The sequence below is a fragment of the Electrona antarctica genome (genome assembly GCF_951216825.1).
Source record: "Electrona antarctica genome assembly, chromosome: 10".
In the NCBI taxonomy this organism is placed as follows: domain Eukaryota; kingdom Metazoa; phylum Chordata; class Actinopteri; order Myctophiformes; family Myctophidae; genus Electrona; species Electrona antarctica.
Genome location: NC_136791.1, coordinates 10,427,630 through 10,452,672, shown reverse-complemented (window position 1 = coordinate 10,452,672; position 25,043 = coordinate 10,427,630). Strand labels below are relative to the sequence as shown.

Here is a 25,043-nt window from a genome sequence, read left to right as displayed (position 1 = left end):
CCGTGATGTTAATTAATTAGTTGTTTCTCCAAGAGAAATTAAAAAGTGTGTCAAATGATTACCCCCCCTCATCTTTGTGACTAAAGTGTATGAAAGTACAAAGTCTAATGTGTGAGAAACTAATAACTAAGTTGGGCATGCTTTGATTGATTGATTGATTGATTGAAGAATTTATTAACAGTTTGCAGAATTACAGTACATTTCAAGCACAAACTCAATACAAAGGCTGTTAACTGTGAGTGGACGACCCAATTAAGCATTACACTTGTTTCCAACAGGGTCCACCATGTTCAAATCATCAAAACATTTAGAGACGTACAAATAGACACTTCTATAGACAGAACAGGAATTCATCAAAAAAGAATTCATCAAAAAGGAGGTAAAAAGGGAAAAGAAAAATATACAGTGAGGGGGAAAAAAAAGGGGGGGGCGGGGGGGGGGGATTCACGTTCAGCTCCGTTAAATTGTTTGTTTTCCTTGGAGGAGCTGCGTTGGGTCCCCAAGTCGGCTCCGTGGCCGTACCTTGAGTTGGCTGTGTGGCCGTGACCATCTCTTGTGTTGTCCTTGCGTTGGGTCCCCAAGTTGGCTCAGTGGCCATACCTTGAGTTGGCTGTGTGGCCGCGACCGTCTCTTGTGTTGTCATTGCGTTCGTGTTTGAGGGATTCCGATTTTACAGGGGCCAGTTTCGAATTGCAGCCGTCCGTAGGTGCCCTTTGAGAGCGGTTTTGAAAGAGTCAAGGGATTCGCATGTCTTAATGACAGTTGGTAGGGCGTTCCACATTGTGGTTTCCCTTGGTGGAATAACATCAGGCAACCCTGCATGCCCAGAAATAATATATAATATAATGTTAGTCGATAGTGTTTGTATCTGGTTTATTATGTGTTTATTACAGTTTAATAATAAACTGTGATAAACACATAATCCCACTTATGTTAACAGGTGGAAAACATGTTTGTTCCTACTGTAAAATATTAACTATTACTATTATCACTTTTGTATTTGTCTCTCTTAGCATACGGAGCAATTCTGAATGAGTCTGGTCTCAATGATCTAGAGAGCAGGCACTTGGCTAAGAGAGCCAAGCAGAATGACAATGGGTAAGTAACTCTTTTGGTTCTTATTATCTTTGATTATAACCATAATAAATATTATAACAAGTGCGTATGCCATATTTTCTGGCAAGGATATTTTTTATTCATTATAAATGATCTCAATGACCTCAATCACAGTGAGGGAAGCAGCATCTCGGAGGACTCGTCGGACGGCTACGAGGTGGTAGAAGACCCGGTAAGTTATAGTCAGCAGTTGTTTTTTTTGTTTTTTTTTCTCCTAGGGAGGAGTTTCACTCAGAACGGGTTATTATGGTTGCCATTTTTCTGCCTACTAGTAGGCTGCTAGGCTATATTTTCCAGCCTCACTGTGGAGACATGTACCATTGTAGATATAAAATTAAATAAACACTGTATGGTTTGGGTGTCAGATGACAAAATAACATAACCTTGATCCACAACAGTAATGGGTCTGCCCTGTCCGTTTTTATACTCTAACTTGTCCATTCCACCGCGGGCCGTCAGAAATATGCTTCCATTGTAGCCTTGCAGTGCGTTGACTGTCGGAGATATAAAATAATTAAATACACGCTGTATGGTTTCTTTGATTTGGGTGTCACTGTCAGCTGACAAAATCAGCAACATTCCCAAACGCATGTATGCTCTGCTCTCTACCTGTCCTCAAACGAGCATGACAGTGTAATCAAAATAACAATGGTCAGATCTCATACAGACATATTATTTATATACTGCGGAGAAAACGCATGTTTGACTGACCACTCATCACTCTCGTGGTGTTTTCCCCCCTCTCCCTTGTTCCGTAAGGCTATGTCCACATGTCTTCTCGTCAAGTAAGATGTAAACATTGAGAACTGTTTTGACGTGAGGGGAGGCGGCTATCAGATCAGAACATTTTCGTGAATAATAATAATACCACCGTCGATCCAGAGCCATAGAGTAGAAGAGTTGTGACATGTCAAAGATAGTAGAGAGATGGAAGATGGTGTACTGCAGTGACCGTGTACACACCAGCGTCACTGACAAGCAAACGTACGAACTACAGACTGGCAGCAAAGTAGCCTAGCATCCTACTAGCCTACATGTAGGCGGAAAGATGGCGCCCAAATAAGCCAAAATCCTACCGAACGCGTCACTATGCCCTCCCCCTATATACAGCTTTTGTCCCCACAAGTCTCAATATTTGCCATTGACAATAAAAGGAGAAATTAGGTAAAATGTCTGCAAAATATGACGTAAATTTGTGGCAACACAAACATTAAATGCCATTGACAATGAATGGAAAATGTATATGTCATGTAGATGAGCAAATCGGCTAACCAATGATCACATAAATTCAGTTCATGAGATGATGGATGATGATGAATAATGATAAGAGCGCCCCTCACTTCACACAGGTGTGATTTATTGTCATTTATTGTCACATGTCGAAGACTAAATTCCCCACGTGTACTCCCTTTCTTCTACAGCCCAGCAACCAAATGAACAACTCTTTAGTGTCTCTGTACCGGAAGGGAAACCCTGAACCCTCATCTCCTAAAGGGGAGCAGTCGGCCGTGGGCAGCCCTGCCACCGTATCCACCCCACTGGCTCGCACCCGAGCACAACATCCCAGTGCTGGCACACAAGTTAACACAGGGGGCTGGTTCATTGACAAAAGGCCCGAGCAGAACATTCTCATCGACCTGAGTGACGAGGATGCAGCCAGTCCTGCAATGAAGGTATGTATACTAGCCAGAGGAGGACTACCGGTATGCATACTTATTACTTGGCCAACTAACAACTCTTTCAATGTATTATTGACTGTATCTTTGTATGTTGTGAAAGGCATTTGAATTTACAGAAGGCTTTCGATACTAGGAGCTCCATGTCTCTGATTGGTGTTGAAATGCACATTTTATTTACACTGTCCTGAACCTGAGCAGAACTGCCTGTATGCCTATGTTTTTCTCACACAACCGCACAGAGGCTCACCACCAGCATGTTTTTGTTAAATGGAGAGAACCTCAAGTGGTACCTTTTATTGTATCACATACCCAGCCTTTATTTGCTTACCCACACTTTATCCGCCCTGAGTGAGGGTAGTGATAATATAATCACAGAGAGCGTGAGAACTGGTATCAGCCTGAGGGCTTATAACTGTTATCAGCCTTAGGAGTGATGGAGCAATAGCTGACCATTTAGTGTGAGCTAAAGTGTCACCATGCGCTGAACTATCACCAGCTACCTTGCTCTGGAAGGCAATCAGCCAGTCAAACATGGCCGCCACAAAGACAACATGGCTATGTTGACTAAGGCTTTGGGTAAATTGGGTGATAAACGATCACCTGGGCTTTCTCATATGCCCCTGTAACCAACAATAATAAATGACCAGGTGGTAGTCTATATTTAAACACTGGCATAATTCTAGACGTGGATCTCTGTCCATAGACTTGAGGTGCTCGCTGGCCAAGTGGTCCAGGCGCAAGCCACATATAGGCTTTGGCCTGACTGCGCGTCATGACGACCTTTGCTGCATGTCTCTCCCCTTCTCTCTCTCCCTCTTTCCTGTCCATCTTCACTTGATGTTGAAATGTTCAGGTTCAGGACAGTGTAAATAAAATGTGCATTTCAACACCAATCAGAGACATGGAGATAGCTCCTAGTATCGAAAGCCTTCTGTAAATTCAAATGCCTTTGGCTTTCTGCTTTTATCAATAAAAGCAGAAAGCCAAAAAAAAAAAAAAAAAAGGTCAGACTTCGCTGCCACATGACGTCACTAGTGGGGGGAGCAAATACATATAATTGTGGGGGTCCTTGACATGAAAACACCACTGTAGCAGGCTAGCAGAAAACCTTTTCAGAAAGCGTGTCTTGATGACATTAGTGATAGTAGTACTCTTTATGTCCCTTTTTTTTCACCAGCAGGAACAGGGAGACGTTTCTATGCTAGAGCCTCAGAGCACAAAGACCAAAGGGAAACTCAAAAGGTTCAAGAAGCGGAAAGGAGAGATTGGGAGTGTTGATGGAGACATTGAGTCTAGTATCTTGAACAAAAAAGGTAATGTACCCCCAAACTACATTACCAAAAATGATAGAATACCATATATGAATGCTTGTCATTTAATTGGGTTGTTAATGTATTCATTTGTCAGCTAAAACAAAAGCAACCGAACTGCAATACTCCACCATCACATTTGAAGATGTGGGAGGCAATGATGCAACATTGACGGTAAGCTGTTAATGCCTATTGTTTTTCTCTCTATTTTATACTTTTTATATACTAAAATGCATGTAGTAGGCCTACATGATTAAGTAAAACGGACAGTAAACTACGATGACTACTTTTTGTCAGGTGAAACCTAACCTAACAACGCTCATGAAATGTAAGCGACCACTGCGCCACTTTGCGCGACCTAGTTCAACTGATCTGCTTGGCTGCCTCGTCTACTACGTCTGCCTCCTCTGCCTAAGCTAATGGGAGTGTAGTATGATTGCCTGCCTCCTAAGCTATGCCACACGCACCGCAAAAGGGCTGATTTTTCACCGCTGCGAGCAAGCGTTTACCACCAGCAGCCTCGAAGCGATAACAATGAGTCGGCTGCTAAAGTTATGAGCTGGACAGCAGGGAAGCCACAACAAAACAGTCATTGAACCACGCACAGAATGTCGGAAACAAACGCAAACAACGGCCGTGAGGCGCGAGGTTGTGACACACAAACATTACTAAAATAATAGTCATACAAATATATGGGGGGGGGGGACACAATGGAGACAGCGCTTCTTTCACCTGACAAATATCACTATGTGATCATTTCTTGTTTTATTCACTTTTTTTAAATTTGTTTTACCATTATCTGCCATGTGTTGCATACATTATTCTCCGTCCAGGAATTGTGTAAGCTGCTGATCCACATGCGCCATCCAGAGGTGTACAGTCAGCTGGGAGTGGTACCCCCCAGGGGCTTCCTCCTCCATGGACCCCCTGGTTGTGGCAAGACCCTGATGGCCCAGGCTGTGGCTGGGGTGAGTGGTGACCAGCAGACCATAGAGTTGGAGCACCACACAGCGTGGTCGCAGTAGTACAGTCAGGAATTAACAAAATGTTTGAAAACGTGTTGTTTGGAGTGGACCAATGCTGATATGCCTGGGGCCTGTACACATTGCACTGTGAGAACACAGTGAGGGCACTGCTCCTTTTTGCTCTTTCTTTTTCTTTCATTGCATCTTTTTTCTTTTCTGAAAATGGTCAATTTACAGAGGCCTTAAAACCAAGCACAGAAATAATACATGCGGTCTGTCTCATGGCTAAGAGTTAGAGTTTTTGTTTGTTTGTCTTGGCTGTCTTTCAATCTACTGTATGGTTGTGAGGGAGTGGATAAATGTGTTTTCTGTGAAATCTTTGAACCCGGGAAGAAATTTGCAATGTCTTGAAATGACATGTTTATGTTTATTTATTTGATATGGGCATAACAATTACATTGCTCATTGCACAGATGTATTGTTTACAGTGTGTTGGCACAATGTGCTAGTTTTCACCACAGAAAGGTGTGTAGCAACAATGACGAGGTATCTAATGGTGGTCCAAACAATGTAGTGCATTTATTATTGTGATTGTGCCTCACAGGAGCTGGAGCTGCCCATGCTAAAGGTGTCTGCTCCGGAGATGGTGTCTGGGGTCTCAGGGGAGTCCGAGCAGAAGCTCCGAGAGCTGTTTGATCAGGCTGTGGTCAGTGTCTTTATTTTCATCCTGATTCATCACACAGATAACATGATTTAAGCAGTGAAAGCATGAGTTGTGTGTGGTGGTTCTCCTGTTCACTCATTCCCTTTGCAGACGAATGCCCCATGTATCCTGTTCATTGATGAGATTGACTCCATCACCCCTAAACGAGAAGTGGCCTCCAAAGACATGGAAAGGAGGATGGTTGCCCAGCTTCTCACCTGCATGGATGGTAGGTGCATACCATACATCTATGACTTTTTAGTTCAAAGATTGCCAACCAGTAAATTGTGATCTCCTCTTAACCCATTTTGGGCGGGAACCCCTTTTGGTGTTAGCATTATGTTATGCTTTAGCTATTGAAAAATAGCAGATCTACAAGCTGATAGCGCGCCACCGAGTGGCACGCTACGAGCTTGTAGGTCTGCTATTTTTGAAAAATCGAAGAACGACCGACATAGAAACATAGCTTTTTCAGAAAACTGTCAGGATGTAGAAGCCATTTTTAGAATCTGATCTCAGGTCAAAATGGGTTAAATACACACACTGGTGGAGAAACGGGTCTTATCCAGAAAATGGCAAAGTGATATTTAATTATTGCAGGTAAATGCATGAATGAATGCATCTCTGTTGGACTAGATATTTATGTTGTTGGTGAAATGTTCCATCTATCTTGCCATTGTGTGCTATTTTACTTTTCCCAGATCTGAACTCCCTGGCAGTGACAGCCCAGGTTATGGTTATTGGTGCCACCAATAGGCCTGATGCCCTGGATCCTGCACTCAGACGAGCCGGACGCTTTGACAGAGAGATCTGCCTGGGCATCCCTGATGAAGCAGCTCGTCTCAGGTTGGTTAGAAAAGCTTCATTAGGGTACATTTGTTTGTAGAATGTTCTTATGACACTGGCAAAACCACAACTGTAGTTTTCCATCCTTGTCTCTGTCTTGAGCCCTAGTAAGCCTTGAGTTTTCCCAATCGCTTTCTTTAGAATTATTAGGTCAAGTAAATATTTATAGAATGTTTCATCAAATTAATTGAAATTGAAAAACTGAAAAATAACTGAAAAAGGAAAAAATTCAGAATATTCTTATCTCGCCCAGTATCATTGAGGATGCGCTAGGACGTCTACAGACGTCCTATGTATGTGTCGATTGGGACCCCTAGGACGTGTGGCGACGGTTAAATGAAGTCCCCTCACATCTATATACAAATTATATCCTGCACACAATTCTACATTAATTCAAACGCTGAACTCTGACTGGGAGGGGAGTCTAAGAGATGGGTGCGTTATTGCTTGTGATTGTCGTCTTAAATGTATATTATATACTGATGTGAAAGAAAATATTTCTAAAGAAGAAGAAAACAAAATAAAGGTTGTTACTAGTAATAGTCTATGGCAAATCAAAATCAGAAGGAAATATTACATTTTGATGTGTTGCCATAATTAAACTAAATTGATTAAATTGATATGGCACACTGACTGAGGAAAATTAAAACATGGCACTTCATGTCAAAAAAAGGTTACCAACCCCTGGTCTAGAAGACCAGGTCAAGCTGTAACAAAAAATGTTTTGCTGGTACAAAGGTCTCTTAATTAATAGAAACACAAATCCACTGACCTTTGGTCATATAGTGTATGATATAAAACAAATGATCATTCAAGGTCAATCATAACAACCTTTTGAAATATTGAGAGCCTTTGTGATGACCAAATCTAAGGTTCGCCCCAGACTATGATAAGAGAGCACTTAATAACAGTCCAGATGGAACAAATGGTTGGTTGGTGAATGATGCTGGCATGAAATTCACCTACTCCATTCTAACTAGTCCTCATTCCCCAAACCCCCTCCTATACACCCCTCCTTCCCTGTCCCCAAGGCCTGTGTAAAGCACATTGTGTTTGAGGCACTGCCGATAACAACACAACAAACATAAATGATGTCCTCAGGGTCCTTCCTGCTGTAGAGATGACATTTTCCATATCAAGCCATGACCCAGTGTGTATCTATTTGGCACCTCCTCACCACCAAGAGAGTGTAACCTTCGGAGTTGAACATGATGTACCCACTGACCCACACTGCGAACTCGCAAACCTTGATATCCATTTCATGTCAGCAGTCTGTCCCAGGGCCATTTGCCATAGAATTATGGAGGAGTGTCTTACTAGGAAGGAATTGAGACAAGTGTATGTGACGCATAGACACTTTGAAATACTACAATATCTAAAAACACATATTACCCACATAAAAACCCCAGGAAAGTGTTTCTTGTCTCCCAAACATCATTAAAATAGGATCTGGTTGCAAATGGGGTGAACGGGCCCTTTAAGTGTTAATGCATACAGTATTTAAAATGATATATATTCTAAATTTGATATATCCATATGGTTCAAATATACTGTATATATGCAAAGCGACAAAAATAAATTCAACCAGGTGCTCGATGGAGATACAAAAAATATAATAATGTAAAGTAGGATCTGGTGCTTCAAAGATCAGTGGGACTGGAATACTAAGGACAAGGAGGCGATCTGAGCACTCAAAAGGTTACAAAAGAGGATAGGGTGGCTAAAAAAGATGTACTTTATTTATAAAAGTTAACCCATTTTGACCTGAGATCAGATTAAAGACTAAAAATGTCTTCTACATCCTGACAGTTTTCTGAAAAAGCTATGTTTCTATGGCAGTCGTTCTTCGATTTTTCAAAAATAGCAGACCTACAAGCTCGTGGCGCGCTATGAGCTTGTAGATCTGCCATTTTTCAATAGCTAAAGCATAACATAATGCTAACACCAAAAGGGGTTCCCGCCCAAAATGGGTTAAAAGAAGCCGACATGTTTCGACTCTAACAGAGTCTTCATCAGGGCAAGTATGACGAAAATCAAGCAAACACAGGTCCTTTATACTGAGACAGGCAGGTCAGACAATCAGCATTAGTGTGAGAAGTCACACAGTGTGAGAGTGTAGCTCTGGGTGTGTTCTCACACTAATGCTGATCATTAGCTTCTTTTAACTTTTATAAATAAAGTACATCTTTTTCATCCTACAAAACATTTTGAGTGCTCGGATCGCCGCCTAGACTTTAGTATACTGTATTTTACTAAATCGAAGCAAAGCAACATATTGTTGCTGGGGTGTTAAACCCATTTTGACCTGAGATCAGATTCTAAAAATTTCAGCCGTTTCAAAAATAGCAGACCTACAAGCTCGTAGTGCGCCACTCGGTGGCGCGCTATGGGCACCGCGCACCGCGCTAACACCAAAAGGGGTTCCCGCCCAGAATGGGTTAATGTCTTTCATTATCTGCTTTGCCTTGGCCATGCACCTGGAGGAAGGGGAGCTCATTCGTTCAGTGACTTGATCATCTCTTAGTGCTCATTTTGAAACTGACTATTTTCTGTTTCCTACAGGATCCTGAAGACCCTGTGTCGGAAGCTGAAGCTACCAGAGGACTTTGACTATCAGCAGCTGGCACGGCTCACACCTGGCTATGTGGGCGCTGACCTCATGGCACTGTGCCGAGAGGCTGCCATGTGTGCGGTCAACAGGGTTCTGCTGGAGAATCATCAAAGCCAAGTGCAAATCCAAAGCCCTTGCTCTACAACGGATCTGTCAGCAAGTGGACCTCTTTGCACGGCTCCTGTGAAACAGGAGCTGGAGCTGGTTCCCCAGACACCAGAGCCTGAACAGGTATCTAATCTGACAACTGAGTCACACAACAGCATTGATTTTGCATTGCTGTCTTTGTTTGTGAATGCATTTCTTGACTGTCTTACTAGGAAGGAATTGAGACAAGTGTATGTGACGCATAGACACTTTGAAATACTACAATATCTAAAAACACATATTACCCACATAAAAACCCCAGGAAAGTGTTTCTTGTCTCCCAAACATCATTAAAATAGGATCTGGTTGCAAATGGGGTGAACGGGCCCTTTAAGTGTTAATGCATACAGTATTTAAAATGATATATATTCTAAATTTGATATATCCATATGGTTCAAATATACTGTATATATGCAAAGCGACAAAAATAAATTCAACCAGGTGCTCGATGGAGATACAAAAAATATAATAATGTAAAGTAGGATCTGAGTGCTTCAAAGATCAGTGGGACTGGAATACTAAGGACAAGGAGGCGATCTGAGCACTCAAAAGGTTACAAAAGAGGATAGGGTGGCTAAAAAAGATGTACTTTATTTATAAAAGTTAACCCATTTTGACCTGAGATCAGATTAAAGACTAAAAATGTCTTCTACATCCTGACAGTTTTCTGAAAAAGCTATGTTTCTATGGCAGTCTATGGCAGAGCCTGAACAGGTATCTAATCTGACAACTGAGTCACACAACAGCATTGATTTTGCATTGCTGTCTTTGTTTGTGAATGCATTTCTTTCTCCTTTTTCCTCAAAAATAGGCACATTTTAAAAATGGAGCCAAGCTGTCTCTGGTAGTTGCCCCTAAAGTAAACCGCAACTGACTGCCCTGCCTTTTATTTCAGATTTCTCTTTCCAATGCTTTGGTTCATGTCATCTGCTTTGATCAGCAGGGGGAGCTGGCGCGCCTGTTACAGTTGCTGAAGAGCACAGAATCTGTGTCAGAGGAACAGCTAGCAGGCTTGTCTATCCTCATGACAGACTTCAAAGACTCCCTGGCCGTTGTCCAGCCCTCAGCCAAGCGGGAGGGCTTTGCAACTGTACCTGATGTCACCTGGGATGATGTAGGAGCCTTACAGGACATCCGCGAGGAGCTGACTATGTGTATATTGGTATGGTGACCATTGTAAACTTAATCTTGTTACACAAATTCAGTAATTCCACTCCCATCCTCAGTTCTCGTGTCATTGACTCATACCAGCATTTGTCTCAGATATTCAGTAAATCCACTCCCATCCCGTTATTAACTCATACATTACCTGCATTTGTCTCAGATATAGTCAGTGAGGCATTTTATGGTTCCAACTCCCAACATAAAGTTTTAAGAAGATATTGTCAGCTTTATAAATGATACCAAAACAGCCAAGACAGTAGTCAAAACAGTAGTCACATTTAAAATAAGGCATTATTACACACGACAGGATCCGTGTCTTTGGCTGGGATTGTATTTGTAGAACATGCAACATAACAGTACTCTGAAGCTGTTACCAGCCTCATTATGTAAAGCAAGGTTGAGTGGACACCCTTTTCACGCACGAGATTTTACTTTTATCTTTCAACCACCACTGCCTTTACATATTATTATAAGCTGCAAATTAGTTTATGGGTCTTGTGTGTGTGTGTGTGTGAATGGAACACACAACACAACCTTCATAACAACACCCATCATGTCCTTCATATTCTGTATTCCTCCACACATAGTTTGCTGGTGACTAGCGTAATGCTAGTGGACAGTGTTTCGACTAAGATGTAGTTACTAAGTTGTAACGGCATCTCTGAATATTAATCTTGTGACTCGGCTTGTTGTGCACAGACCACATGCTCCTTGTGAGTCGTGAATTGATGACCAAGTTTTAATCCAGTCTCCCATCTCTCTGGGGGAAAACGCATACACTGCCTCAGGCAACTCTAATCAAGGCAGGACATTTTCACAAGAGCAATGAGGAAATACATCTGAGTGAAGGGAAAACCCACTGACCCTGGTTACTCTTCCAGTTAAAGCCGACCTTCCTGCTGATACTACTGGTGTTAAATAAATAACTACCACCATAGGTGTGTGTGTGGCAAGGGCTATTTGACCCTGTTCGGTGATGTGGAATGCGGAATACAGTCATCTAATCAGTGTTCTAGAATAGCAATACGAACGAAACATTGTTAACATTAATTGTAGACTAGAGAGAGTGCTGTTCTTTTAAGTGTTGAAGAAGAAGAATTTGGAGAATTGCAACACCTCATGGGAACATAAAGGGAAACCAATATTATAACGCGTCTTAGCTTCTATTGTTGATGCAAGAGATCATTCTCTACCTCCTTGTTCATAAACAATAAAAAAAATATGAATCCTATTTCCGATGTAACAGAGGCACTATGATAATCCGTGTAAATTGAGTTATGGTAATCTGTGACCAAGCAGTCAAGCCCGCTCTTCGCTGGCCTCAGTCATCACAGGCCCTACCCTGCTGATTGCAAACATGAATAGTGTGATTGTCCGAGCAGAACTGAAGCAGCTCTGTGTGTCTTCCTATGTGTCCTCCAGGCTCCAGTGCGTTCCCCAGAGCAGTTCAAAGCCCTGGGCCTCAGCGCTCCAGCTGGCGTGCTGCTCGCCGGACCACCAGGCTGTGGGAAAACCCTGCTGGCCAAGGTACCTTTTCCGAGGTCCTCTACCTCTACCCTACACCCACCCTGCACCCTCTGCAAAAATACACCACCCACCCTGTATCGGAACTGTGGTGCGTGCACTAGGGCATTAAGCAACTAGTCGACTAGTAAATCCACTAGTCGACCTTGTTGGTACTAGTTGACTAGTTGATAAGAACTTATTTTTTTCCCGATTTTGTAGGCCTCAAGATCATGTAGATTATAGGTATAGTCACCATGTACACAGTTTTTCAATGTACAAATATTTATTAAAAAAAATATATATATATATATTTTTTTTTGTATTATTTTTTTTACATAATAGGTAGTTAAACAACTAGTCGACTAGTAAACTAGGCAACTAGTCAACTAGTAAAAATGACGAAGTGAATGCCCTAGCGTGCACCCTTTGTGGTGCGCAAACACCCTCTAGGGCAGGGGTTCTCGTTTTTGTCTGGGGACCCCTGGAAATGCTTTGGCCATGTCTCGAGACCCCCGCCCCGCCCCCCCATCCCCATCCCCACCCCCAATACAAACTGACTGCAAAAATAAGTGCCATGATTTTTTTTCCACCCTAAAACATGATCATCAGGTCTTATTGTTATATAAGGAGGAAGATGTTTTTCTAAAAAGTGTACAGTATTTGTTAAAATGTCATTTTTATGTGGGCACCCCCACCAGTTCATTAAGTTTGCCTGGTGGGTGGTGATGGGTGGTGATCCACCTGAACTTAAGCCGCACCCACAGCTGTAGTTGTATGATAAAGGGGGAGGGGTTAGGGGAGGGGCTGATAATGTGATGTCACTATATTACTGTTTTTTTCATTGGCACGTTTTGACTGTCAAGGGTTCAGCCTCTAGGAGGAAACCCTAAACACAAAGGGAATACATCATTGCACATAAAAACGACTCCAGGGTGTCTAATGAAGTACTGTCACCTCATAGACACATGAAAAATACAAAAATGTTGGCACATGTTGGCACATCCTTAAAAGAGAAACCACATATAATCATTAAGGAAAGTTTATGCATGTACTATGTAAACTCTTCATTTCCATTTTCGCGACCCACGGGTTGAGAACCCGTGCTCTAGGGCAGGGGTTCTCAACGGTTTTGGCTGGGGGACCCCCGGAAATGCTTTGGCCATGTCTCGCGACCCCCGCCCCGCCCCCCTCTCCACCCCCAATACTTAACCTTAAATGAACCTTAAATGTATTATGTAATTTCTTTGATTTTGATTTGGGGGGGAATGTTTTTTGAAAATGTTTTTAAACAATAGTAATGCAAAACAACATGTGCAGTGTGACTGTTTTGAATTGTCAGTGACCCTGTTCCATGCTGTTGTTTTGGTGTCTCTTATGGCAGGCAGTGGCAAATGAGTCAGGCCTAAACTTCATCTCCGTCAAGGGGCCGGAGCTGCTGAACATGGTGAGTCACTGGTGTTTACCATGCCTTAAGTTCAGCTGCTTGTCTGCCCTACATGTAAGCAGGCCTAAAGGGCAAGGCAAGTTTATTTGTGTAGCACATTTAAACATTCAAAGTGCTTCACATAAAACACAAGCTTCAAGACAAGCAAGCTAGAGCAAGAATGAACACAATTGACATTTGAATATGTTAACCCATTTTGACCTGAGATCAGATTCTAAAAATGTCTTCTACATCCTGACAGTTTTCTGAAAAAGCTATGTTTCTATGTCAGTCGTTGTTCGATTTTTCAAAAATAGCAGACCTACAAGCTCATAGCGCGCCACTCGGTGGCGCGCTATGAGCTTGTAGATCTGCTATTTTTCAATAGCTAAAGCATAATGCTAACATCTTGTAGATCTGCTATTTTTCAATAGCTAAAGCATAATGCTAACACCAAAAGGGGTTCCCGCCCCAAAATGGGTTAAAATGTAAAATGACTGTACAGAAGAATAACTAAATCTCATTAAAGTTGACATCAAATGGAAAGGTTATTAGCTTTGATTTTTAGAAGTAAGAGTTGTTGCAGGCCTGCAGTTTTCTGGGAGTTTGTTCCAGATATTTGATGCATAAATCTGAACACTGCTTCTCAACATTTAGTTTTGATTCTGGGGACTCTGGAACAGAAAGCAGACCTGTCCCAGGTGACCTGAGGGGTCCGGTTCATGACATATCACAAGATAGAAATGTATACACCATTCTCAATGCATTATTATTATAATAAACTGGTTAACCGTTTAAATGTCCCGTCCCATCCTTGAGTTTCTCAATGGAGTCAGTGTACTGTACCACTGTGTACATGGTGGTGAAAGAAATTTACCATGCAAATTCAACACCCGGAAAGCCTGCCATGTTTAAATAACAACTGTCAATCATATAATCATTCTGTAGCGCTAAATGGAAATTCGTGCCTCGTTTCACCTCTGAAATGTCAGAATCTTCATTTTGCATGTGCATGGGTCAGTACAGGAACTGCCCTGCATGCTGCCTCAGCAGCACTCTACTATATTTAAGCAACAGTTCACTTTAGTTCATGGTATATTTTGATAATCGCAAGTATACCATGACCTTTTATCAAATAATACTAAATATGGCAACATGAAATTTATAGTCTCATGATATCTCAATTAAAGGTGGATTTCCTCCCAGAAACGTCAAAATCCAATCGTAATGACTTCCTGTCAAACAATAATGTAATCTGTGTTTGCGTTAGAGATCCCCTGTGACTAATCATGACTTCAGTCGCCTGTGTTATTCCCATAGCGCAAATGCTCCTCCATACGCAGCTGATTAGCATTATGGAGACACTACTGTTTGGCTGCTACCCTGTTCTGAATCTAATCCATTATGGAGACACTACTGTTTGGCTGCTACCCTGTTCTGAATCTAATCCATTATGGAGACACTACTGTTTGGCTGCTACCCTGTTCTGAATCTAATCCATTATGGAGACACTACTGTTTGGCTGCTACCCTGTTCTGAATCTAATCCATTATGGAGACACTACTGTTTGGCTGCTACCCTGTTCTGAATCTAATCCATTATGGAGACACTACTGTTTGGCTGCTACCCTGTTCTGAATCTAATCCATTATGGAGACACTACTGTTTGGCTGCTACCCTGTTCTGAATCTAATCCATTATGGAGACACTACTGTTTGGCTGCTACCCTGTTCTGAATCTAATCCATTATGGAGACACTACTGTTTGGCTGCTACCCTGTTCTGAATCTAATCCATTATGGAGACACTACTGTTTGGCTGCTACCCTGTTCTGAATCTAATCCATTATGGAGACACTACTGTTTGGCTGCTACCCTGTTCTGAATCTAATCCATTATGGAGACACTACTGTTTGGCTGCTACCCTGTTCTGAATCTAATCCATTATGGAGACACTACTGTTTGGCTGCTACCCTGTTCTGAATCTAATCCATTATGGAGACACTACTGTTTGGCTGCTACCCTGTTCTGAATCTAATCCATTATGGAGACACTACTGTTTGGCTGCTACCCTGTTCTGAATCTAATCCATTATGGAGACACTACTGTTTGGCTGCTACCCTGTTCTGAATCTAATCCATTATGGAGACACTACTGTTTGGCTGCTACCCTGTTCTGAATCTAATCCAAGATGACGGCCGGATGGTGCATTTCAAATGTTTGTGTTTTAAGTGTAAACGGTACACTAAGAATATGTATCTGAAAACATTTGACGTGAGAAATGGGCAATGCAGCCCCTCTCCTCTCAAACTGCTTTTTGAAAAATAAAATAAATTGCCTATAATGACATTCCCAAAATAAGAGATACCAGATTGACAGTTGGTTAATGCGGCATTACCAGATGAATGACAGGTGCTTTTAACAACATGGCAGATGTAACTCAACCTGCTTGCTTGTCCATTATTAAAACCTTTTGGCTTAGTTACTATGAACACACTGCTCAGTGCTCCCACAATACCCTTAAAGGGACATTTCACCGCTGGAAGAAACTCCAGTCACTCGATGTTAACACCTAGAATGCCCAGGATGAAGTTCTTTGTCCTTTCTATTAGTAATGCCCGACGCCCAGGACGAAGATTTGTCCAAAAGACGAAGTTTATTGATATGAATACCGATCGCATCGCTCTACAGCCTGGGAAAGCCTGTTGTGTAATCCTCGATCCTAGAGTGGTCTGGCTACATCTAGCTGCTACAGCCACATCCGGAACAACATCTGGTCCGTCGGTAAAAGTGCTCCGTTGCTATACATCGACTGGGCGCTATAATTGAATGGATTAAATAACCCTGGGCAATTAAGGTGTTTTAATAGTATTTGTTTGTAGTAGATAACAGTAGCACAATTTGAAATGTGCACTCTATGGCAAGAAACATAATGTAGTCTGTGTTTTTGACTAGGGTTTGACTGGATAGCTGGATTACTACAATGACCATAATGCTTTGGTGCACTCACCCCACCTTGTGGAGAGGGCTGTCTTACTGAGACAATATGTAGTCCAGGAAGGAAGTGACGGAGTTAGACCAGTGTCTGTGACATCACAGACACTTGAAATACTAAAATATCTAAAAAACACTTATTACCCACATAAAAAACCCCAGGAAAGTGTTTCTTGTCTCCCAAACACCATTACAATAAGATCTGGTTGCAAAAGGGGTGAAGTGGCCCTTTAATTGTTGCTATATGACAGATGCTATGAGGTAACAGATGTCAAGTGAAATTTGTGTGGATGTATGCACATAACCACAACTCACGTCGCAATGCATGTCGGACCAACGCATGTTGGGAGCGATAGGTGATTTCCGCATGTCGGTCTTTTGGCGTGTCGGATAAGCGTGTGCACCCCAAAGCAATAAGCCACAAGAGGCAGTGGTTTACTGTGGAACAGAGTGCTTCCGATTCACTTAATGTAACTTAGGTTACTGGAGTACTTGGGTTTTGGTTAGGTACATACATGTGAAAAATGTATTCTCGGAACCTTCAACCTTGTAAACATAAGTGCAAAGTACAGAGGGTTATTGGACTGTCACTTTTTACTGTTATTTCACAGTCTGATGGCCTGTGGGAAGAAAAACCTCTTCCTCAGCTTGCTAGTGTGCTCTAAGGGGATCTTGTATCACTGCACCCTTTTGGACTTTAGAGGAGAGAACACCAGTCTTTTGTGGGCGAGGGTGGGGTTTTTACTTTTATTGATCCTCAGGGATTTGTGGTAGCGCCGACCGTCTAGCTGTTGTACAATAACTGCCTTGCGTGTTTACTAAAAGTAAAACGGTTACCAAATACAACAACAATCAAGGATTGGAACTATTTATTTTAGAATAAGAATATAGGGCTTACCAAGTTACCAGGTTAAACAGTAGTGCCTATACGAGTTGTGCATATAACCACGCCCCGCTTCTGTGGCCAACATGGAAGTGCCTCTCGCCTAAAGTATCGTTTCTGACTGCGACGGGGGCCTGCCGTCTCAAGTTAACTTGTTAAGCCACGTAAGACACCACAGAGCGAGATAAAGCGAGCGAGTTGCCGTGTCGAACGTTGCGAAGTTCGATTGAGCTGGCTCAGGGCCGTTCGAGTTGCCATAGTCGGAGAATAGGAAATTATGTTCTGGCGAGAGCGTTTTCCCTGAGCGTTTTCCCCTACTGGCCAATCACAGCGCGTCCTTGCACAACAAGTGTAGGCTTTCGAATGACACATCTCAACCCATGATTTAAAAAAAAAAAGTTAAATGTTTCATTGTACTGCATCAAAAGTAGTAAACAAACTATACTATAAATTAAAAACTGGTCAAACATTGGCCAAATTGTCAAAGTTTTGAAAAATAGACTATCTACAAGCTCACAAGTCACAACGTGAGGCAGTGTGAGCTTGTAGATCTGCCATTTTAGCAATATTCATCTGTGAAACAGAGTCAAACTAAATTTAATGCCTCAACTCCTACTAAGGCTGTACCTTAGCCCTTTTTTTAGGACTCGAACTTCGGCAGGAATTTTCGAGCGAACATCCGGACCATTTGTTTCTAATTAATTAAAAAAATAACCTTTGAGATATCCGTCTCGATCAGAGCGCAGCGCGTCTCCCCTGCTCTTTATCAATCTCTCTCGTCTCTCCCAACACACGCACACACACACACACACACACCGTCAAGTGGCTCCGCGAAAACAGCTGATCTGCAAGCTCATGTGAGCTTGCTGGCAGGCAGCTAAGACAGCGTATATTGCTCGTTATTTGTCCCACCTGTGTATTCTCAGAAGCGCATTGAAGTGCTTAACAATGATCAGAGTTCCCTGCTTTTTGTGATGTGATGCTAGAGAGCATATGCTAATATATCATGGCTAAGAACGGTTCCCCTTGTCAGCGATCATGCTGGTGTGTGTGTGTGTGTGTGTGTGTGTGAGAGAGACACCTCAGACATTCCATTCAATGGAACTCTTTTGTTCTCACAGAACAAGGTGAGAAAGGTCAATCAACTCAGCTGCAGGCCAATCACCAAATTAAGAGTGGCACGGGAGATGGGACAGCAGAACTAGGAGATATTTCTTTAAAAAAATCATAACTTCTGACAGCAATGCACTAGAAACTTACTTTTTTTTTACATGCTCATATCGCATTCTCGCCGAGATATATTTTCGAGTTAATAAAAAAAGGGAAAAAATAATATTAAAAAATTTAAAAAAAAAAAAGAAGAAAGAAAAACCGAATGGTTCAAGCCCATTAATTAAGATTCGAGTGCCAACCCTAACGAGCGAACATTCGAACCTTGAATGTTTGGGGACAGCCTTAAGTCTCCTACATTCCATGTGGTTGTCAGTTCAAATATGATTATTTTAGGGGGTCACTCACGGCCTGAAAAGCTTGAGAACCACTGACCTAGACGATGCTGGTTAGACTGGTTGTGACATGTGTACTGTATTATCCACCCTCTACCCTCACCAGTACGTGGGAGAGAGTGAACGGGCTGTGAGGCAGGTGTTCCAGAGAGGACGCAACTCTGCTCCATGTGTCATCTTCTTTGATGAGATCGACGCGCTTTGTCCTCGTCGTTCGGGCCACGAGGTAAGAAGGGCCATGTGTTATTCCTTACAATGTCAAATTCATCAACAGATTATTCATGTTGGCAATATATTTTTTTATACCTTTACTCATTTTAGACCTGAGGCCTATTTAAAAAAAAAACATCTAAATCTTAAAGGTATATTCAGTGATTTCACTTCTTTTTTTTGTTTTGTTGTGATAATCTTCCCTACTGTAGAGTGTGCTCACTCTGCTGACCATATAGTTCCTCCCTGTCCCCAGTTAACTCCTGGGGTAAAAACAAAACGTAGGTTTTGTTTTGGCTAGGTGGCTATCCAATCAGGGGCCTTCCGCCAATCACGATCGAGCGGGGGTGGGCCTTGGTGTGTGTGCTGTTGGCCTGTCGCGTGTCCCCCCACTGTAGTGCGTGCATGTGCACATCTTGTTACCGGAACCGGGGGGTTTTCCAAATCACTGAATGCTCCTTTAAGTTTTCTGAAAAGCTTTTTTAATGTTACTTTATAGCATATCTTATATTACTTTTCAGGATTCAAATTCAAAAGAATTTAAGATGATGGTCCTACATATTAATATTTTAGCTGGGTTTTGAAGTGGTGAAATGGAAGGTTATGTGACCTTTGTACCAATGACAGCGTCCTATGTGTTCAGTCAGGTGCCGGTGTGCGTGTGGTCAATCAGCTGCTCACAGAGATGGACGGCCTGGAGTGTCGGAAGCAGGTCTTCATCATGGCCGCCACTAACAGACCAGGTAGGAAGAAGAACTAGAACTTTTTATGGGCCTTAAACTAAAAGATTGAGCCTTACCAAAACTACAGCACTTCTCTGTATCTCAATTATGTCTGCACCGTTGAAGCTTTTCTGTGGATCCAACCTCCAAACAGGGCTTAACGGAGTAGTTCACCCTGACTTATTTTCTATCAGTGCATTGACATTTATTTGTCGCTTTCGGAAGCCAATAAATTGATGATCAAATTATTATTTGATGAATACTTGCGGACCCCATGAATTCAAGGCTTCATGGGGTGTGTAATTGATAGACTAAGTCATTTCTAATGTTTCTTTTTTCGTTTATGTCCTTTTTAAATAAAACCCACTCAAATGCTCGCAAACCAAAGACATTAAATGAGTAGTGACTGAGTACCCAAATCAACCTACGCTTGTGTTATGAGGATTTGTAGTCAACTACTGACATGTCTTCCCAGACATCATTGACCCTGCAGTACTGAGACCGGGCCGTCTGGATAAGACCCTCTATGTGGGGCTGCCACCTCCACAAGACCGTCACGCCATCCTGCTCACCATCACTAAGGTAGCAGCTGACCAAAAACCAGTCTACAAAGATATGTTTGGATCTTTAGCTGAAACGGTTTACAAACCATTGATTATGTGCTAATTGAAAACGAACGCTATTGATTGAAGGTTTTTTATTTACGGGGAATTAAGTCTTTAAAGGCTTAAGGTCCAAAGTGAGCTGTCATAAAATTTCTATTGTTCGTTGTAGGGTGGCACCAAACCTCCTCTTGAGCAGGACGTCGACCTCGAAGAGATCGCCCGCGATGATCGCTGTGACTGCTTCACGTAAGTCTAAGCTGGGCAGGTTTTTAATAAATGTAATAAATGTAACAGAGTAAAAGCGGCTTGAATGTCTTCCCCGGCACCCCAGAGCTCCTATTTTGAAGGAATCCCGGGAATGATTGTGTTAACATCAAATGAGGGGATATCTTTGGTTAGAATGGTGTTCTAGAGACGAGTACAGTCTATACCCAGGAAGTTGTTCTGGCAGTTCGCTGTGGCCTAACAGTACGTTTTAACAGCGGGCGAGCATCGGCCGAAACATCGCCCGTCGTCGCCCAAAAAGATTAATTATTATTATCTTTTCGGGCGACGTTGCCCCGCCCACTTGTCGACCATCGCCCGTTCTCCTGCTAGCGCCGGGTCCCATAGACAAATAATGCACTTCCGGAAAATTCGTCTGGCTGTCGCCCGCTGTTAAAACGTACTGTAACACCATAACACTTTCTTTGTTGTTATCACACTTAAGGTGGTTGCACACTGGACGCGTTTTTTCGGAAAACCGATGGAGAAACGCTGCTAAAAAATCCGAAATCGTGCCCGGTGTGTAGGGACCTTTATTCCTCATCAATTGAAAATAACTTGCTTGTATTACAGTGGAGCTGACCTGTCTGCTTTAGTGAGGGAAGCATCCGTCAATGCCCTGAGAGCCCATATGAAGTCACAATGCACTCCATTACATTCTGGTAACATGCTTTCCATTTCACTGTTAATATTTGCATAACTTTATCTGAAATGGTAACGCAACAGCTGTGTATTATTCTGCCATCTGCTGTGGTCTGGGGTCATTATTCTGTTCATTGGATTCACTATGGGTTTGTCATTCCACACAGGTCACGTGTTCTCCAATGGTGTAGTAGCAGACATCAGGGTCAGCAAACAAAACTTTGAGGATGCCTTTACAAAAGTCCGACCCTCTGTGTCCAAAAAGGTAAGATAATGAGCCAAAGGCATTTTGTTACCAATGTGAATCTGACTTATAAACACATTTTATGGAGTTGAAAACGATTGGAGTAACTACTAGCCGTTCCATCCAGTCTACTTTTGCATAATCATAACTCGTCAGGACTACTGTAGTTTGTATCAACGTGTTGGGACATGGGCCCCAGTATGCAAATTGGGCACTGCCTTAGGACGGAAACCGGGAAGGAAGGGAGCATTTCTGTGTGCACTGCAGTTCATTGCTTCGGTAATGCCTCAGGAAGGAAGCGTGTGTGTGCGCAGGCATTTTGATATAGGCAATGTTCGCTTCCATTATCTCCTCCTGTGAGCATTAGGAACAACAATAATAATGATAAGACATGCATTACCCAAGAATTCAGGGACCTGAGGAAAACCAAGGATTGAGGAGCGGTCCCACAGGAGTGGCAAAAAAGAAAAGTTTCACACCAGTGCAATACGGAAGGTTTCACACCAGTGCAAATCGGAAATGGAATTTGTGGAATATCTATGTCAAAATGTTCCTTGTTACATTCCTCTGTGCAAATGTATCAGTGAATCAATATGTTTGCTACTGTAGCTTTGCACACTGCAAACCGCCCAAACACATTTCTGCCATATTAAGAATATCAGTGCTATGCTACATGCTTACATTAGCATCATCCTGTCTAACCAAGAGACAATAAGATGCTCATTGTGCCTCACGGACACTCCAAGTATCGAACATAACGTAGGGCTGTACCGATTAAAAATTTAAGTTGACGATTAATTGTCACACAAATAATTGCAATTAACAATTTATTTGTGTTTTTTGCATTGAACATTACAATTTGTATTTCTATTTGCCTTTTAGGCTTCATAATCCGATATGACAACTTAAATATACAAATAAATCATGGACACATTTATAATTATTTCTTTCCAAAACATTTACAAATCTACAAGCTTACAACACGTGACGTGTTGTAAACTATTTCCACTATTTTTGAAAACTGTTTGAAAATGTATGGACATTTTTCAACATGGAAATGATTGACGATTAATCAAAAATAATTGCGACTATCTCAAATAATGGCGATTAGACGATTATGTAATAATTGTGACGGAAATGACGTGTTATTTTTGGCTGTAATGGTCCCACAGGAGATGCATTCCCCAGACACTTTCATTATGTTTGTGTGAGCTGATTCATAGGGCCTGGGGACATTGCTTGTTTTCTCTGGGAAACAGGCTATTGTACTTAACTACACTGTTAAGGACAAGTATGTAACTTCCTTCCATATATCATGTTGCCAGGCAAACCAGTTTTTCCTGACCCCCTTACTAAACATCAACAAACATGAAAGCGTGTAGACTGGTGTCCTTGGAATTTTTACACATAAGCCAGGCAGCCTCTGGATATAGTGAAAAAATAAATGATATATATATATAGACACACACACACCAGTGTGTGCCCTGAGGTTGTGTGTACGCATCCGCCTGGGTGACGACAGACTGATGGCGCTTTGGCATGGGGGGGTCAGATCAACATATGGAATGAATTCTGTAGTGCCATATATATGGAGCGTGTCTATGGAGAGTACAAGGTTTTATGAGGTCAGATCAACATATGGAATGTCAGAACAGGTCAGCTCTATATATAAATGGTAAATGGTGCATTTATATAGCGCCTTTATCCAAGGCACTTTAAAGAGATTGTGCATTACATTCACCCATTCACACACACATACATACACCGATGGCAGCGGAAACCATGCAAGGCACCAACTAGCACATCGGGAGCAATTAGGGGTTCAGTGTCTTGCTCAAGGACACTTCGACAGTAACTCTGCGGGAGCCCGGGTTCGAACTGGCAACCTTACGGTTACCATCCAGGCACTCTACCCCTGAGCCACCGCCGCCCCTATATATGGAGAGTTTGATGAGGTCTGGCCATATATGGAGCGTGTTTTGAGTGTACAGGGTTTGATGAGGGCCCAGGTAGGGCCGGGCCTTTATTTGCGGGCCTGTTGAGAACTCTAGTTTTCTCCGGCTGCCGGCCGCACTAAGAATCTAGAGTTTGAATGGACAGGTCAGTCAAAAGGGAGACATCAAACAGGTCAGTTCCATATATGGAGATCTAAGGGTTTGAGGTCTGATGTAGAGTTGCTGGCCGGCTCCATATATGCAGATCTAGGTGATGATCCAGGGTTTGATGACATCAGTGTCGTGATCTTCATATATGGAGACGGCCATATATGGAGCGTGTCAAGAGGCGTGGACTGACGGCCATATATGGTGGTGTCACCCGGTTGACTTAGTCTTACAGTGAATATCTTTTCCCTAATGTGATACTCAATTATTGAAACGGCTGATTGAACATTGGACAACTGTCTTTTGTAGAACATGGGTTTAAAATGATGAATGAATCTAGCCTTGGCTACCAGCGTGCTTTGACATTGAAAATCTATTCTGCAGGATCAACGGATGTACGAGCAGTTGAAGGAGTCTCTTTCCAGATGAAGTTGTTCTGTGTACACAGGCTCATCGGGCAGACCAGACTGCAGACGGCTAGTTCAACAGTGTACACATGATTTACATGTCATACATGTACAGCAGATTTTGGCATTTTCTATTAAAATACCGGTTCAGGTTTTTCACAATCAAATTCATACTGAGAGAAATGTATGTACATCTTAAAGTTGTAATTAAGGTGTATCTAGATCAACTCAAAAATAAATTTTAATACAACACAATACAATGTTAGTATCAAGTCTTTCTCTAGTTTTATATTGACAATGTGCACATGACATTTAGTACATATCAAAGGTATCTATGTATACTAAATACATATCAAACTGTTAACTGTAGATTAGTAGCCCAGGCTGTGTTGCAGTGCAGAAGTTCACCACACCCTGATATCATTAAGTTTTTGTGCAGTGAACTTGTTCCCATGTTTTTAGGTAAATGTAACTACTGCACTGAAGAATACCTTGCCATTTTGAATTTCAATAAGTTTATCTCCTGAGACTCCAGATTACAATGTGTGGGAATCTCAACAGTTGACCATCAGGGCATGCCCACTTTCAGGATGTTGAAATGAGGTTTGTGTTCACTGTTCATGGATGGGATTGTGAATGTATAGTTCAAGGCTTAGAGTTAGGGTTAGGGTACACTAGTGGGCTTTAAATGTATGAAAAGTAGCAGCACAACCAATAGGAGTATGTGAGGGTTCAAATACTCTGATACTGTGTATGTATACATTTGTGTAATGAATACATTTGTTCAGTTTTGTACACAGAAGGAACAAGTTCACAGAGAACTATAACTAACAACTATACTATACCGTTCACTTGCCTTAGAATTATTTAACAAATATATAGTTCTATAATGCTTGGTGTGAATGGCCCTTTATTAACACAATTCAAGATTGCAGTATGGTCAAATTAACCATTGCATTTACATTAGATTAGATGGCCAACAAATGGGGCAGTAAAAC

The 25,043-nt window shown here is 42.0% G+C and overlaps 1 protein-coding gene across 4 annotated transcripts in view; it reads left to right on the top strand.

The window, feature by feature from the left end:
* The window catches only part of nvl (nuclear VCP like), a 29,369-nt gene extending 4,923 nt beyond the window's left edge, over nt 1-24,446 (top strand). For 2 of the 4 annotated variants that reach the window (XM_079512331.1, XM_079512332.1), the window contains exons 5-24: nt 1,014-1,098; nt 1,231-1,288; nt 2,538-2,789; nt 3,973-4,108; nt 4,203-4,279; nt 4,939-5,073; nt 5,675-5,776; nt 5,885-6,002; nt 6,475-6,619; nt 9,182-9,461; nt 10,318-10,539; nt 11,964-12,068; nt 13,429-13,491; nt 18,956-19,075; nt 19,703-19,802; nt 20,257-20,363; nt 20,556-20,632; nt 21,224-21,312; nt 21,460-21,557; nt 24,023-24,323. In XM_079512331.1, the coding sequence (XP_079368457.1) occupies nt 1,014-1,098; nt 1,231-1,288; nt 2,538-2,789; nt 3,973-4,108; nt 4,203-4,279; nt 4,939-5,073; nt 5,675-5,776; nt 5,885-6,002; nt 6,475-6,619; nt 9,182-9,461; nt 10,318-10,539; nt 11,964-12,068; nt 13,429-13,491; nt 18,956-19,075; nt 19,703-19,802; nt 20,257-20,363; nt 20,556-20,632; nt 21,224-21,312; nt 21,460-21,557; nt 24,023-24,067 (2,414 nt within the window). In that variant the 3' untranslated portion in view covers nt 24,068-24,323. Of the gene's footprint in view, nt 1-1,013; nt 1,099-1,230; nt 1,289-2,537; nt 2,790-3,972; nt 4,109-4,202; nt 4,280-4,938; nt 5,074-5,674; nt 5,777-5,884; nt 6,003-6,474; nt 6,620-9,181; nt 9,462-10,317; nt 10,540-11,963; nt 12,069-13,428; nt 13,492-18,955; nt 19,076-19,702; nt 19,803-20,256; nt 20,364-20,555; nt 20,633-21,223; nt 21,313-21,459; nt 21,558-24,022 lie in introns of all 4 variants that reach the window. The other 2 variants (XM_079512330.1, XM_079512329.1) reach the window with 2 other exon arrangements.
* The last annotated feature ends 597 nt before the right edge of the window (nt 24,447-25,043 follow it).